At 41.0% G+C, this 17,044-nt stretch overlaps 2 protein-coding genes across 3 annotated transcripts; one reads left to right on the top strand and one right to left on the bottom strand.

Annotated features, from left to right (window-relative positions):
- The first annotated feature begins 607 nt into the window (after nucleotides 1-607).
- Nucleotides 608-10,241, top strand: LOC136541815 (bifunctional aspartokinase/homoserine dehydrogenase 2, chloroplastic). Of its 2 annotated transcripts, none has more exons than XM_066533921.1 (19): nucleotides 608-783; nucleotides 1,695-1,760; nucleotides 1,908-1,972; nucleotides 2,136-2,510; nucleotides 2,719-2,807; nucleotides 3,361-3,664; nucleotides 4,349-4,401; nucleotides 4,581-4,786; nucleotides 5,073-5,160; nucleotides 5,235-5,348; nucleotides 6,043-6,141; nucleotides 6,219-6,413; nucleotides 6,525-6,607; nucleotides 6,886-7,111; nucleotides 7,459-7,604; nucleotides 8,687-8,822; nucleotides 9,341-9,424; nucleotides 9,496-9,588; nucleotides 9,767-10,241. In XM_066533921.1, the coding sequence occupies exons 1-19, from the start codon at nucleotides 701-703 to the stop codon at nucleotides 10,010-10,012; spliced, it is 2,751 nt and encodes a 916-aa protein (XP_066390018.1). In that variant the 5' UTR covers nucleotides 608-700; the 3' UTR covers nucleotides 10,013-10,241. The 2 variants fall into 2 exon arrangements, with proteins under 2 accessions (XP_066390018.1, XP_066390017.1); XM_066533920.1 differs by having other exon boundaries at nucleotides 2,133-2,510.
- Nucleotides 10,242-12,603: 2,362 nt separating this feature from the next.
- LOC136545986 (peptidyl-prolyl cis-trans isomerase FKBP43-like) lies at nucleotides 12,604-16,698 on the bottom strand. The gene is made up of 11 exons (XM_066537966.1): nucleotides 16,570-16,698; nucleotides 16,322-16,396; nucleotides 16,160-16,233; nucleotides 15,162-15,397; nucleotides 14,906-15,081; nucleotides 14,013-14,394; nucleotides 13,727-13,925; nucleotides 13,388-13,472; nucleotides 13,259-13,300; nucleotides 13,131-13,179; nucleotides 12,604-13,022 (listed from the first exon to the last, which is right to left on the bottom strand). Exons 2-11 carry the CDS (start codon nucleotides 16,332-16,334, stop codon nucleotides 12,944-12,946), a joined length of 1,335 nt encoding a protein of 444 aa, XP_066394063.1. The 5' UTR covers nucleotides 16,335-16,396; nucleotides 16,570-16,698; the 3' UTR covers nucleotides 12,604-12,943.
- Nucleotides 16,699-17,044: the final 346 nt, after the last annotated feature.

Below are 17,044 nucleotides of genomic sequence, written 5' to 3'. Positions count from 1 at the left end.
TTTCGTGTCATCCATGCCACTTCCGTCAGTTTGGGCTCTAACGCCGTTAAACTGCAGGTGTGAAAAGACGAAAATGCCCTTAAGTTTAAATATGTTATTAATTTTTTTTGAACATCTTAACGACTTCAAATGAAAAAACTCAAAACTAGAAAGTTGTAGATCTCGTCGAGATCTATAATTTTCATATAAATTTTTTTTTTCATTTAATTTTGCAAAACAATAATATAATTTTTCTAATATATATTAATCATATTAAATTATATTTTTTTTACGAAATTAAATGAAAAAAAAATTTATATGAAAATTATAGATCTCGACGAGATCTACAACTTTCTAGTTTTGAGTTTTTTCATTTGAAGTCGTTAAGATGCTAAAAAAAATTAATAACATATTTGAACTTAAGGGCATTTTCGTCTTTTCACACCTGCAGTTTAACGGCGTTAGAGCCCAAACTGACGGAAGTGGCATGGATGACACGAAAAAGTTGAAGTAGTGGCGCTGAAGACCGCTGAATTTTTTCAGGGGCACACAGGGGATTACGATCTTTTATAATGGCACACAGGGAAAAGTCTCGTTAAAGAAGGGGTTTTGGCGTCTAGCAGTCCCTTTCTGCTGCGAACTTGCGCGTCCTGCATTGCCTCCCTCTCCCTCTCCCTCTCCCCTCTCTCGGGTCTCGGCTCTCGCCGTCGCCGCGAGCGAGATGCAGGGCCTAGCCGTATCAATCCCGCTTCCTCCCGCCGCGGCCGCAGCTCGGCGGCGGCCGTGCGCGTCCTCCTCTACCAGGTAAGGACCCGCCATCTCGCCCACATTTGTCGCCTCCTCTGAGGTTGTTTCGGTGAGGCTAGTACGGCCGTGCGTGGTACGAGTGGCTCCCGCTCGAGAGCTCGTGGTCGCATTGCAAGTTGGCGTGGTGGGTTTCCGCCGTCATGGTAGCGGCCTTGATTCTGATCGCGTGGGGGCTTTCGAGCGCCGGAGGAGGCGAAGGTATCAGGCGGCGAATAGTACTAGTGAGAGAGTCGTGGCTGCAGTTAGTTTCGTCTTACTTGGGGGTGGGGATGGTTTTTTTTATGCCTAATTTGGGGCTTCCAATGTTGGGAATCTGATGGATATGGTCTCCTTTTGTTGGTGCTGCTGAACCCGATCACGAGATTACTGCTTTTCCTGATTTGTTGCCTTGTTGGGATTAGTAAACTTACTCTTGGGAGCGACGTTAAGTTGCAATTTCTGTGTACCTTGTATCTACCACCCGTGCTATACTGGCTCTCTTATGCACTTCATTGGTGTATCAGAAATTTGATGCTATTCGGTGCTATACGGGTTGTCCTTGGCTGGCCCCTCAAATTTTCTGGAGCTACTAAATGGAAAATCCATCGATGGATTTGATCTGCGTGACATTTAAATGGAAAGTTATGAACCATGAGCTATGTATTTAGAATTGTCTGCTTGTACTGTTCGCCTTCCACAAAAATGGGGAGCATGGATGCACAAACTTGCATCATATACTGGTTTCAGGTTACACATTGTTGGATTTGACAGTCTGCACTCTTTTGTTACTCTTTTTTCCTTGCAAGATTTACAGGAGTTTGTCCCATCTAATATCACATTCCTTAAAAACAAAATGCATCATATCCGAGTATCATCTGCCATCCTTTCAATCATTTTATGCATTATTTCAATGTTATGCTGATTTACAGGGAAGCAGTTTTACAATGTTGGAAGTACAAATCAAGTCAAGACCAATATCTGGGAGGCTCCCTAAGGTAGTGTTTTGTGCTTGTCCACTAATAAATTATTCATTGTGTTCTACTGGGTCGTGTCATTCTTTACCACTTATACTTTGCATTGCCTTGCAAAAAAAAAAAAAAAACCCTTAATATTCCTCTTTCCCGTCTTGCTCTATTGTTCAGGATAAGTCAGTCTCAAGGAAGTTTGCACAGACATCGCTCAACAAATTTGCTCAGACCAGCTGCTGGTAGTTCTACCTTCCATCATCCAATGCTTGAATATCTTATTCTTAGCAGAATCCCATGCTAACCTTGCTTCACCCTGAAAATACTAGCCTTTTCTCACCCTGAACTTATTGCTATCAAAGATTTGTCACTTTCGTTTACATATGCGCCTTTTGCTTGCAGCAGCTATTTCAGTTGAACAAGATGAAGTCAATACTTATCTTCCAAAAGGTGATATGTGGTCTGTGCACAAGTTTGGTGGAACCTGTATGGGAACACCCCAAAGAATCCAGAGTGTCGCAGATATAGTTCTTGGTGATTCTTCTGAGAGGAGGCTGATAATTGTTTCAGCAATGTCCAAAGTAACCGACATGATGTACAACCTTGTACAGAAGGCTCAGTCAAGGGATGATTCATATACAATAGCATTGGATGAAGTTTTTGAGAAGCATATGGCTGCAGCAAAGTATCTCCTTGATGGAGAAGATCTTGCAAGATTCTTGTCTCAGTTGCACTCAGACGTCAGCAACTTGCGAGCCATGCTCCGTGCTATTTATATAGGTTTGAGCTGCTAATTTCTCCACATCTCATGTTCTTCTATTCTTGAGTAACAAATTTTGTTTCTCAGGTCTGGAAGTATATTCTCAGCTTGTTGAATTCTTACTTGTTTGTTATTTTTAGCTATCATGAATTTTGGAAAACTTGACTTCATGATATCTGCAGTCTGCTAGATGCCCTCAATTTAATATTTATTTATATATGTTTGCAGCTGGGCATGCGACAGAATCTTTCTCGGACTTTGTTGTTGGGCATGGAGAGTTGTGGTCTGCGCAAATGCTGTCGTATGCAATAAAGAAGGTACACATGGGAAAAGCTAGACAACCTACTAACGCTAATAGTTATCTGCAATTGGAACAACTTACTAATGCTGCAGCGAGCTTATCCACTCCAATGTCATAGAATTGGCATGTCAGCAACATTTGTAACCATGTGCTGATATAGTTGGGTACTCTGATGATACAAATTGATCATCACTGAATCTATTGACAGGAGCAGTGAATTCATCGCTCCTGCTTTCTCCAAGTGCCATAATTTAGAGTTTTAAATATAGTTGGATAGGAATTTAATCCAAGTGCCATATAGTTGTGGGTGTTGATGCATTTTGTTATAAACTTGGTCAAAGTTTGAGAAGTTTGACTTAGGACAAAACTAAAACACCTTACATTTTGGAATTTATGGAGTATTTATAGTAACAATGCTACCCATTAGACATGTGTGTGTCTTTCATAAACATTTACAACTACAAGTTGTACTTCCATTCCTTTGTTACAGTTACATGATACCGGTATTTTGATCCAGTGTTTACCTTTCTTTACAAACTGACCTACACTGCAGTATTTAAACCATGCAGTCTGGGGCACCCTGCAGTTGGATGGATACAAGAGAAGTTCTAGTTGTAAAACCCAGTGGTTCTAATCAAGTAGACCCTGATTATTTGGAATCGGAGAAGCGACTTCAGAAATGGTTTTCTCGGCAACCAGCTGAGATAATAGTTGCTACAGGGTTTATTGCAAGTACCGCTGAAAACATTCCTACAACTCTAAAAAGGGATGGAAGTGATTTCTCAGCAGCCATAATTGGTTCTCTTGTCAGGGCACGCCAGGTCACTATTTGGACTGATGTTGACGGGGTATTTAGCGCTGATCCTAGAAAAGGTTTGTCCTAAGAGAGTCATAATTTGCTTTTTGACTGTTTCTGATCCATTTTAAACTGATGATGTTGGCATTGGCATACACATAATTGATTTAGGGGATGCATATAGTGCAAATTCATGTTTGGGTGCTAACCCTTGCATCACCTGTTGGATGAGATTTTGATAGATCAGATCAAAGAGTTGCAAGTGTCACATGGATTAGGGTGCCTACTCACATCCTTTTAATTCTTGTCTATCCATATGTCAAACAGTTCATGTGAAGGATTAGAAGCACAATAATACTTTTTTTTTTTTGCCATAATACGGTTGACATTGCTTAACTAAAATCCTGTGATAGTGTGATTTATGTACTTAACTAGAAACTTGCAACTTGCAACAGTAATTATTTGTTAATACTGCCACTCATGGTATTGAGTGTATTCTCTCCAAGTACTTATCAAAGAACTGGATGTGCTGATGAAAGCCTCCAAGTACTTTGATCTCTCCATTTTGATGTAGGTGCAAATATATCTTCCAATGAAACATTTAAACTTCAATTATCCAGAAAATCATTATGACCACATTATGGATATTGGAAAGCAAACATGTTGGCTTTGTCTAGTTCTTTATTAAAACAGGGCAATGTCCTTCTCTTGTATCATTGAGTTAATTATATATCTGATTTATAAGCATCTGACTAATGCAGTTAGTGAGGCTGTGATCTTAAGCACTTTGTCTTACCAGGAGGCCTGGGAAATGGTATTTTCTCTATTCTTGGGACTGTTGTTCATATGCAAGTCATTCATCATTTAACTACATTTGAGCAATGGGGCACAACATGTTTTATGCAATTATGCTCTATGATCATTCTTTCTTTGCATTCCAAGCTATTATATCCCTACCACATTAAGTCTCATTGATTTACTTATTGTATGCAGTCATATTTTGGGGCGAATGTTTTGCATCCGCGCACCATTATACCTGTGATGAAAGACAACATTCCCATTGTTATTAGGAACATGTTCAATCTCTCTGCCCCTGGAACCATGATTTGCAAGCAGCCTGCCAATGAAAATGGTGATTTAGACGCATGTGTCAAATCATTTGCTACCATCGATAATTTAGCACTTGTTAATGTTGAAGGGTAAGCTATCATAATTTATTATTTTAAACCTCCAAGTTCTATACAACTGATTATTTATGCTTTTGGCAATTAACCTTGTGAAACTGAACTTCCATGATCTTCTGTATGTGGCTTTCAATAGAAATTGGTTGCCATGTCCACTAGAGACATCTACGCTAGATGCTGCTTTTGGCTGATGTAGCAATGTTAACTAACTACACACAAAATGGCTTAACTTAGACTGTGTGACTCTTAAAAGGTCTTTCTTGTATTACCTAATATTCTATTGTACAATTCTTCACTGCAGAACTGGAATGGCTGGTGTTCCAGGTACAGCAAGTGCTATATTTAGTGCTGTTAAAGATGTTGGAGCTAATGTTATCATGATATCTCAGGTAGATAATGTCCATTTATCTTGCTATGTACATATGATTCATCTTGGTTCTTCCTCACTGCAAATATCATGCAGGCTAGCAGTGAACATTCAGTATGCTTTGCTGTTCCAGAAAAGGAAGTTGCTGCGGTTTCTGCTGCCTTACATGTTAGGTTTCGTGAGGCATTAGCAGCAGGGAGGTTATCTAAGGTAATTCTCATCTTCTACAGCGATTATTTTAAATACTCGAATCAGCAAACATGACTTAAATGACCTTGTTTGACAAAGCCTGTTATTGTGCATAATCTGCAACTGGAAAAGCTAGTCAAACACAGATTCTGCTTATTAAGCTGCTGCAGGATCCTGGTGTTCAGCACAGCTTCTGCTTAATTTGTGGAGAAACTGAGGAATAAGCTGTGCCAAGCAAGGCCTTTGACATTATTCGAGCGAATCATGTTAGTTTTCAGAACGGAATAATGTTATTTCCAGTCTAAACGTATGAAGCTTGCTCATCTGGCGAAACATGACTCGGATTGACACACCTGTCCAAGCAATAGCTCATCCCAAATGTTATATATATAAGCAAGTGAACAATAAGATGCTAAATCGATAGCATGGTCACAAGAAAGAATAAATTGAAGATAAATTTCATTCCATTCTTCGTCAGTACCATGACTTTAGATTAAAGACCACCTCCAAAAACCCAGCAACAAAATGAAAGATAATAGAACACCTCTCAAATGTACTTTGTTCCTGCATTTTCCTTTCCCTATTTGCAGTTTACAGATTTGTGATATTATTAGCAAGGGAAGTAGCTTAATGAGTTGTGATGTGAATGTATAGCAAAGTCTTTGTTGTATGCATTGGATTACTTCTATTTTTTTATGCAAACAATTCATTTCAGGTTGAAGTTATTAATGGTTGCAGCATTCTTGCTGCTGTTGGTCTGAGGATGGCTAGCACTCCTGGAGTCAGTGCAATACTTTTTGATGCGTTAGCAAAGGTATTTTGCATTCTTGGTTTGGTGAAATGGGAGTTCCATTAATGCTGGGACTTATTAACCTATTATAACGGATTCAGGCAAACATTAATGTTCGAGCAATAGCTCAAGGTTGCAGTGAATACAATATTACTGTTGTATTGAAGCAAGAAGATTGTGTAAGGGCTCTGAGAGCTGTTCACTCAAGGTTCTTCCTCTCCAAAACTACACTTGCTGTTGGGATCATTGGACCTGGTTTAATTGGTGGAACACTCCTTAACCAGCTGAAGGATCAGGTATCTTCAGCCTTGTAATTTCATAAACAGCATCCAGTCATTTCTTTGAAGGACTTTCAGAGTTCATTTAAACCAGAAATTTGCAGGTGTATTGATTTAGATCTTTCGCAGGCTGCTGTTCTCAAGGAAAATATGAACATTGATCTGCGTGTCATTGGAATAACTGGCTCAAGTACAATGTTTTTGAGCGACACGTATGTAATTGAATCCTTGTTTCCTCTTCTGTGATTGTGCTGACTTGCTGCAAATAATTTTGTATTATCAGGCGCATTATAGGAAGGAAGGAATCAGCTTATAATTTTGTTAAAAATTAAGAAATTTTGCATGTCATTCAAACAGCAGTGGATATTTATTTATTTGTTTTACTGATTTTTTTTCCTGACCTAAAGCTTTACATTGCTCTTTTGGGGTTTGCTACTATAATTATGTTTTCCTTAATATTTCACATACTTTCCTTTTTGTTTTTCTGTAGGGGAATAGACTTAACCCAGTGGAAACAGCTTCTACAAAAGGAAGCAGAACCAGCTGATATTGATAATTTTGTCCATCATTTATCTGATAATCATGTATTTCCGAACAAAGTTTTGGTGGACTGCACAGCGGATACAAGTGTAGCGTCCCATTATTACGATTGGTTAAAGAAGGGTATTCATGTCATCACGCCGAATAAGAAAGCAAATTCTGGGCCACTTGATCGGGTAATTATTTGACTGGTGGAACTTTTTATATTTTTTCTGTGTGAAATAGTTGTTTTAATGATCACTGACTGATTTTTATTGACTGTCAGTTTGTGCCCATTAACTGCATCAATGACTGATCACCTGATCATGGCTAATCCAGAATCTTAAAGGCATAAACCTCGTTATTTGTGAATCTTGGAAGACATTAAACTTCTGTGATTTGTGAATCTTAAGACAATCACTTAACTGAGATCTATTTGCTTGTTACATAAAGATGTCAAATTTTAAGCACATTCCATACAGAATGCACATTTGCTGCTGCAGTGTTTATTGATTAATAAATGTTTCTTTTTTCTTGGATACAGTACCTGAAATTACGGACTCTGCAGCGTGCCTCATACACTCATTACTTTTATGAAGCAACTGTTGGTGCTGGCCTCCCAATCATTAGTACCTTGCGAGGTCTTCTGGAGACGGGTGATAAGATACTGCGAATTGAGGGCATTTTCAGGTTTGTGTGTATGCTCCCGACTAAGGATGAAAACGGAACGGAAATATCCCGAACCGAACCGCATCGTTTTTTTATATTTAATCCGATCGAATCCGCATTTTCTTATCCGACTTTACCGTTTTCGCTTTCGCATTTCAGATGTTTCGTATTTCAAATGTAAAAGTAGAAAACGGTTTAGACATTTTTCCGACCGTTTTCTACTTTTCTACTTTTAATTTGAAATATTCCGAATTGAAAATTCGGTTTAAACCGAATTTGGCCAACTGCACAGGTCATACAGCCCAATTACAGGTTGTTCACCACGCAGCTGTGTTCTTTCTACTAGTGGCCAGCTGCCCTCTCTTATAGACGGCGCTCAGCCTCGTCTCTCTTCACCTCATGAGATGGTGCTAAATGTCAGGAAACCGGTAGCATCTACACGAAAGCCCACCTGGGCCATAGCCCATCAAGCGCATCGGTTTAACCCCCACCTGCAAAGTCAATCATTTGATAGTTTTTGCATCAGCCGAATAAATCTTTGTTACTCAAAAGAAAAATCTGAATAAATCTTTAAAATAAAATACTACATCTATTCTAAAAAGATTAATAAAATTATTCTGACTCAGTTCGAGTTCATGTTTCTATAATATGCACTTGTTAATTATTATATGCACTTGAACTTGATTATGTATGCACTTAGTCATGCACTTGGTCTACGGGTCGGTATTCCGTATTGAGTTTTCGTATACCGACCGTGTTCGATATAATTCCGCTCGAATTGTTTCGTTTTCGAAATTCTCGATATTCCGTAAGTTCGTGTTCGTTTTCATGTTCGGTTTGTCCGCTTTCGTTTTCGTTTTCGTATTCAAATGTAAAAGTAGAAAACGGTTGAGGAGTTCTCCGTTCGATTCCGTCCGTTTTCATCCTTACTCCCGACCAGGCTACAGGAGAATTTTACTGTGCCACTCTGCAACTGTGGTAAACCACAAGTGAACCATAGTAAATGTTTGCATGGAATGCTTGAATAGAAAGTCCACGATCTTCTTTATTCAATAAATTCAGTATCATTCTATTGATGGCTGATACGAAGAATTGTTTTTCAGTGGAACTTTGAGTTATATATTTAACAATTTCAAAGGAACAAAGACGTTTAGTGATGTTGTTGCTGAAGCAAAAGAGTCAGGATACACTGAACCTGATCCAAGAGATGATCTATCTGGAACTGATGTTGCCCGAAAGGTAGACCCTGTTTTCTGTCAAACGGTTATTGAATATCATACTTATTCTTTCTTACACCAGGCACTGTATTTCAATTTATCAGCACACTAGATGGTTTTTTTATTTATTTTTCTTTTTTCTTTGAGCGGGACAATTTCTGATTTCTGTATATGCACCAACAAGAATCCTTACAGAATACATAAAACTAAAACGTTGAGGATATGACCAAAGATAATGGGGAAAGTGTATTTTCGACACTGGCTTTGCCTATGGGACACTATTATGTTTGATTTCGCCATAGGCCACCGCAAATTTGTAGTTTTGTCTCCAGGACACTGCAATACTAGGTGAGGAAGAAAAGATCATTATGCCCTCATCTTCACACTTTTTGATTGACCATGTAACGAAATTCCTAGCCTTGACTATGTGTGTAAGGGTTTCAAAAAACAGAAAACCAAACTTACATTTAATGTAGTTCTTTTTTCTTGTTCTTTAATCTTCATTAGTCACTCATACTTTTACCCCCCCTATTGGAGCAGGTCATTATCCTTGCAAGGGAATCTGGTTTGAGGCTTGAACTTTCCGATATTCCTGTGAAAAGCCTTGTGCCAGAAGCACTTGGAGTAAGATTATTCTCCTCTTAGCAACTAATGCCTTGTATTTCAATCATCCTAATTTGTTTTTTATCACGCAGTCATGCTCGTCAGCAGATGAATTCATGCAAAAGCTACCGTCCTTTGATGAGGACTGGGCCAGGCAACGCAGTGATGCTGAGGCTGCAGACGAAGTGAGTAGACCTCTGTTTCCCATGTCGTGACTCTGATCAGATACATTTCTATCGGGACATGACAATTGGATTGTGTGATGCATGAGATCTAGCTTTTGCTTTGTTGGATCCATTCTCGGTGCATATTTCCAACATTACTTGAGCAGAGGTGATTTAGCTTCCCTTTTTCCTTCTGAAGGTCCTGCGTTACGTTGGAGTGGTGGACACGGTGAACAAGAGGGGACAGGTGGAACTATGTAGGTACAAGAGGGATCACCCGTTCGCGCAGCTCTCCGGCTCTGACAACATCATCGCCTTCACCACCTCGAGGTACAAGGAGCAGCCACTGATCGTGCGGGGTCCAGGCGCGGGCGCAGAGGTGACTGCGGGTGGCGTCTTCTGCGACATTCTGCGGCTGGCGTCTTACCTTGGCTCTCCTTCCTAGAGCTTCTAGCTACAGTTGTCAATTTCAAGAGGCAGACGGACACACTGTCCTGCATGATGCCTCCGTATTTGGGCTTATGGACTTGCTCATATGTTGTTTCTGAATGAGTGCCAGGAAATAAGGCCTCTATCTTATGCAAGGAGAGAGACGTTCGGCTTTGGGATAGCCGACTAAGTGTTGTTTTTGCCACAGAATCCAGAATCCTGTGAATTGAAATGAATTATACCAATGGAACAAGGTCTACTGGAGGTGTGATGTGAGTATGCCAGGCTCAACAGTCACCAGGTAACGGAACCGCAATTAGAAACCCTACAGGCATACAAGAACAAAGTTTTGAAAAGGTTTCAGATGCAAAATCACAAAATTGACGCACAATTCTTTAAAACAAAATAGGAAGCCCAAACCTCTTTTTTTTCATAAACGATAAAGTCTCAGTTTTTTTGGAAGCAAAGACATAAAGCTGCAGGAATTTCTACAGGTGGCAAACGCACTGCCTCTCTAGTTTCGAATCTTATCCATGTTGGCCCCGTTCGCTGGTCTGAACTTTGGCTGAAACCGGCTGAAAAACACTGTTCCGGCTGAATTGTTGTGAGAGAAAAATACTGTTCCGGCTGAAAAAACAAGCCGAACAAGCCAAAATTAAGACAAGCGAACGGGGCCGTTGTGTGTTTTTTTTTTTGAACTGTTATCCATGTGTTGAGGTAAACCTACTGCTTGCGGGTTTCTTCTCTACAGTTTCAGAGGCAAATTTGGCATAAGTTCAAACGGAGGCCTAGCGTCCGGACGGTATGTCGCGTCCGGATGTGCCTCCCACTCCTAAGCTGCTCCCGCATCCGTATCCCACCCCACGCCCTGCGTCCTGCCCCAGCACCCACGCTCGCGTCCGTCGCAGGGACTCACGCCCCATGCCCATCCCTTGCCCCGCACGGGGAAGCCCTGACCCATGGTTGTGCCCCAGCAGCAGCGACAGCCACCGGCTGCGACGTGCAACACCTCGATCTACTTTTGAAACATTCAGATGAAATCTTTACATCATACAGTTGAAACACTATTGCAACATGTACAACATCCCGATCTACTTTTGAAACATCCAGATACAACACTTACAACATACAAAAGAAGACGGATGAAACACTTGACATACGTCTGAAACACTTGCAACATACGTGTAAAAAAAACAGATGAAACATTAGGATAGACTCTTGCATCATATGTGTACAACCATTGCAATATATACAACATCCTGATCTACTTTTACAACATCCGCATGAAACAAATTGAAAACATAAGTCTGAAACAACTGAAACACTTGAAACATGGGCTTGCAACATATCTGAAAAGCGTTTAGAAACACTTGAAACACAGCATTGCCGTGCGGCCATGGCTTACCTGGTGGGCAATTGCGGTGGCGCAGGCTCGCTGGATGATGCGCGTCTACACACCCCCGCCATGGCCCGCAGCCTGCTGAGGGAGAGGAAACACTGCCGGATCTAGGGAGGGCATCGTCGGTCGGAGTAGGGGAGGGCCAGATCTGATGGGACGTGGGGGAGGGTCACGGCTGCCATGGAGTGGGGTGAGGGGACGCCATGGAGGCCACCGGACTTGAAGGAAGATAGGAGGAGGGGTGGCTGGATCCATGGAGGGGAGGGGTGGAGGCTTGCTCGAGCCGCCATGGAGTGGGGGGAGAGGCTCGCGGCCGCAGCAGCGGAGAAGAAGCGAGCTAACGTCGACGGTGCGATGGAGGCTCCCGCAGTGGCGATGCGAAAGGAGGAAAGATGCGTCGCTCTATTTTATTTCGTTTTTGTTCTTGATGAGGAACTCTGTATGCAGGGCGGGAGCAGGCTGTGGCCCAGTCCCGCAGGCCTAGTTAGCCGCGTCCGACACTGGACGGACTCCGTGCAGTATCATTATCGAAGTTCAAAACCTGGTTGACGGTGGGCACCTAGGCCACCTTTAAATCCAGGGGTTAAAGTTTACGGGTGTCAGTGTGTCATATCGGGTGTCATATCAAGTGTTTGGATATTAATAATAAAACAAATTACAGAAGTCATCAGTAATCCGCAAGACAAATTTATTAAGCCTAATTAATCTATTATTAGCGTATGTTTACTGTAGCACCACATTGTCAAATCATGGACTAATTAGGCTTAAAAAATTCGTCTCACAAATTAGTCTCTATTTGTGCATTTAATTTTATAATTCGTTTATATTTAATACTCCATGCATGTCTAAATATCCGATATGATAGGAGCTAAAGTTTAAGAGGGGGAATAAACAAGGTCTAACGAGCAGCTTGTTTGTTTCAGTTTATTCGCTCGTATCTGGCTTATAATCCACGACATAAACAGTGTTTTTCTCTTACACCAAACCAGCCAGAACCATGGCTTATAGCCGAAACGAACGGGCTGAAGAATCACAGGGCCTACACCAAAGCAGGTTCAATGTATGCAGAACATGACAAGAAAGGAAAAAAAATCCACTTCTATAGTAAGAAAGACTTCTAAGATTCAAGAAGGCACGTAATGACGTAAGTCTAAGAGACCTGATCAAACTGTTACGCCACTAAATCAATCATTGAGAAAAGAAACATGATTCAAAGCAGTGAACCGTGAAGTAGCCACTATGGCAAATTACCAGACCACAATAGTGCTTCACCCAATCAACCATCATATTACAAAGTAATGTAGCTAGGCAGTTCAAGGCCAAGTAGTAACATTTGCTAGACTGACAAAAATTTCTGCTCAAGGCATGCATAGAGAAGCATCCGCTGCAGTCCACTGCTAAATGTCCTATGGTGCGGGCAAGAGTGCCGCATAGAAATTCTTCCAGAAGGAAGCAAAATATGAGCATGAGTCATCTGCATATCAACAAAATTCCTGTAACTGTTGCAGATGTTGACATAGGGCACATGCAAAAGCCTGACATTTTTCTCTATTTCACTTTCACCAACTCGATTTCATATATGACTGAAGAATTTTCAGGTACTTCTCCCACTGATTTACCACCAGAGCTGCAGAATACAAAACCATCAATAAGCAATAGAAATGAAGTGTTCAAACAGATTCTCTAGAGGGATGTGTATATACAACAAAAAAGAATAAGATGTCAGAATGCGTACAGCATAGAAGGTGGGACTGTAAGCTTTCTTTTCTCCCCAACACGCATACCTACAATAAATTATGAAATTATAACCCATAACCCTAACTCAAATGACCTTGAAAAAAAATCAAGCTCTGAGGTGGTTACCACGAATACCAACATCCCATCCACGAATAACTTTTCCAGCACCTTAATCAGCACAAGGTACAGCATTAATATTTATATTAAGAAGTTCAAGATGTAGTATAAAAGTGAGCATGTTTGCAAATATATTACCAAGCTTGAACTTGTAAGGCTTTTCACTAACATTAGACTGAACAATTTTCCCATTCTTCAACATGCCAACATATTTTATGTAGACCTGCACGAAAAAAGCATAATAGCTGGCATCATTTCTTTTTCCCACAAATCCTGTGAAATTGAAAACTTAGTGTATTGACCGTAAAGCCATGCATGATCAAGTAACTGCTAGCAATACATTTGTCAGTAGAAATCTGTGTGAAACTGACGATAGAAAGGTCATCATAGAGGGAACTTTATCAAGCCCATTCATATGAAATTTGCAACTAAAAGCATATCCAACAGAACTCTCTGGAAAGAACTAAAAGCGGCTACCTTGCAGCCATCAGAAGCCACTTTTGCATCAATGTTTCCTATTGATAGATCTTCTACCATCAACCCATCTTCCAATGTTCTTATATTGGACTGCTTCTCATCCTTTTCCCCTGATTGATTTTTCATCTTTTTCTTTGATTTCTTTTTTATTTCAGCACCTTGTTTTGAAACAGATGTTGCATTAGCATCTGTTGTATCCCTGATCATGATATGCTATTAGTTATAGATCAATGGGTCGTAGATATGAGAAATAAATAAAAGCCTAAGTAGGAACCAAAAGATATACATTGATAATGCAGGATCTTCACTGATGGCAGAATGTTTTCTTTTCTTAACATCAATAATCTTTTTTTTGGTGACATCATTTGCCTGTCCATTTCGAGGGTCAGTTTCCTCAGCAACCATAGCATTGTCTTTCTTACCCGATGCAACAGATATAGGTACATTATCATCTTCATCACTGCCGCTATCAAATATGGAAGGAGCACTGCGCTTGTCAACAGGCTTCGTGACTGGAGTGTCGTCATCACCGCTATCAAATATTTTAGCACTGCGCTTGACAACAGGCTTCTTGACTGGAGTATCATCATCATTGTCATCGGTGCTATCTACTTGGTGCTTCTTCAAGCGCCGCCGTCTTTCAGCCTTTCGAGTCGGTTTTTCAACAGCTAATTACACAAAATTGGAACTTTGTTAGAAAACATGAAAATGGAATTGTGAGCAGATATCTATACATTAAACGTATGGAAATGTTCAATGGTTTTATGTGAATAAACGTGCAAGCAGGGGCGAAACTAGGCATAAGCTATCCTTGTGCGCGGATCTAGTAAATATCTAAAAACATATTGTATTATATGGTTGAAATGAGCTAGTTGATATTGATTTTTTTCTTCTCCCTGGTGCATGTGCACCACCATAGGACACTCTAGTATCACCCCTTTAAGAAAGCTGTCTAGACAGATAATAACACATAAAAGAAGAAACTAAGTATAATGGTAATAGTAAGAGCATAACAACAAAGGCAATGTTAAATTCACATCAAGGCCAGAAGCTATCTAAGTGATAGTCTACCAACAGTACAATATCCTGGTTCAATGTGGGTACAATGCGGTTTGACGATATGCAGGATCAGATCCAGACAAATATCAAATAGTAAAACCTCATGGGTCAACCTTTTACCTTTTTGTTTGCGTCGTCGTCGAAGGGTGCACTCATCATCACTATCATCTATAGAATCAGATCCATACTTCTCAGGAACTTCACGATCATCAATAAAGTCAGATTCATAGCTGTCCTCACTGGCATCATGCTCCTCATCAGTGTCGGAGTGCCCAATATCTTCCCCATAAGATTCTCTAATTACATGTTAAGAATGACTTCACAGTCTGAGAGTTACATAATTGAAACAAAGACATGACACTATCGAGAAGGATACGATTCATCATCTCCCATATTAGACCTGCTGCTTGCACGGACATAGTATCCAGAGAGATGAATCGAACTTTGGCCAATTACTGAGAAGACAACATCATCGACCTCCTCAAACTCAATCTCTAGATGGCATGTCTCAGCCAATTTCGGATTCAGACTACAAAGTTTGATGGGAATCTTGTTACCAACATTGCATTGCAGCACTGTCCTTGCAACAGCATCACAATTGCCCAGTGTAGCCTGTAAAAATTAAAAGATTTAGTTACAAAACACATTCAATACTGTCAAAAAAAGGGTGGTGCTTAGAATTAAACTTTTGATCCCTCCCAAGTACATTCAATCCCAGAAGCAAGATAGAGATAGAAATAGTAAATTGCAGTATCATGTACTAACCAAATGAAAAGGAACTAACAAAGCATTCAGCTCCGTTTAATGCAGTGTAAATCTAAATTTTATATTGATCTTAATTTTAGTTTAAACAAGCTTCGTTTAATGCAGTGTAAACATAATTTTTTTTATTGATCTTAATGTAGTGAGGTCAAGACGTCAAGGTCACATCATGTAACCAAATGTCACTGGAAAACATTTCTGCGTCAGAAGACAATCAAAAGCAATTACACTCACTGAATATACCATCCTGATTTTAAGACCTCTGTTATGAAACATGATAGATAGAAATCAAAGAGAACACATACCCATGTCAACAAAACCAAAGTATCTCAGGTGACAGGATAACAGATGGGGCATAGGAGTACGAAATAAGAAAGGGCAAAAGGCACACGTTAATTGGACATGGGGGCAGTGCTTCAGTGAGGTCAACATGGGCCACAGCCCCCTCAGTTCTTGCAAACTCCACTAAATGTACACACTATCAACTAGCTAACCGATGGAAATACTCAATCTATCAATTGCAGCTCATTTTTGAACCCCTGCTGGATTTTACATGCAAGGTCCGCCACTGATTGGACAAATGACAAGTTTGAAGGGAAAAAAAAACCCAACCTGGCAAATGCGGAGGCGGCCATGGTCAGCCTGGTGGGTGTGGGTGTAGGGCTTACCGGGCTTCACTTCCACCCCTGCATCCATCAATCGGACAATTCATCACGTGCCAAGCAGATAACAGATGAAATAAACTAAACCTGGCAAACAAGGCAGCACGCTCACCCCAGAACGCCATGGCGGTGATGGATTCGGGGATTCGGCGGGAGCCGCAACTCCAACGGATGTAACTCGCAACACCTTCAGCCAATCCACGGAAATGATATGTTAGGCCGGACAATAACAATCGTATCAAGCGCAATCATCCGGGACGAGAGGCGGCGGAGACGGCGCTCAGGGCGAGTGTGGGGTTTGGGAGTCGGCGGCGAGGGACAAGGGTTGGGTAGGAGACGGCGGCCGGCGGGAATAGATACCTTGACGTGGGTCGTAGCCCGGATGAATCACAGCGGAGATGGTCGGCGCGGCGCCGCCGCCGCCACCTGCTTCGGCGCGGCGCCGCGGGCAGCAGGGGAGGAGGGTTCGGCGGGACGGAAAGGAGGGGAGAAGAGGGGTTTATTGATGATGGCATTTGTGGGCCTTTGCGCTTCTTGGTTTTCCGAGGGCAACAGTGGTTTCGTGGGCCGCCCGTTTTTTTTTTTTTTTTTTTTTTTTTGTTGGCCTCCGTGATGATCACAATTGGCAAAACCGGAGTAGGGGTTGTTTGGGACTGCTCTATTTTTTGCAGCTCCGCTCCACCAACTTTATCATAGAGCAGCTTCACCATAGAGTTAGTGGAGCAGGTGGTACTATTTGGCACATAACCTATCTCCAGCTCTGGAAATCAGTTGTTCCTGCAAATGGTCTATTATACCCTTGATTTACATTTGTTTATTCAAGTAGTACTCCACA

The sequence above is a fragment of the Miscanthus floridulus genome, chromosome 3 (genome assembly GCF_019320115.1).
Source record: "Miscanthus floridulus cultivar M001 chromosome 3, ASM1932011v1, whole genome shotgun sequence".
NCBI lineage: Eukaryota > Viridiplantae > Streptophyta > Magnoliopsida > Poales > Poaceae > Miscanthus > Miscanthus floridulus.
The sequence above is the reverse complement of the archived record's forward strand: the minus strand, read 5'-3'. Positions and strand labels throughout refer to the sequence as shown.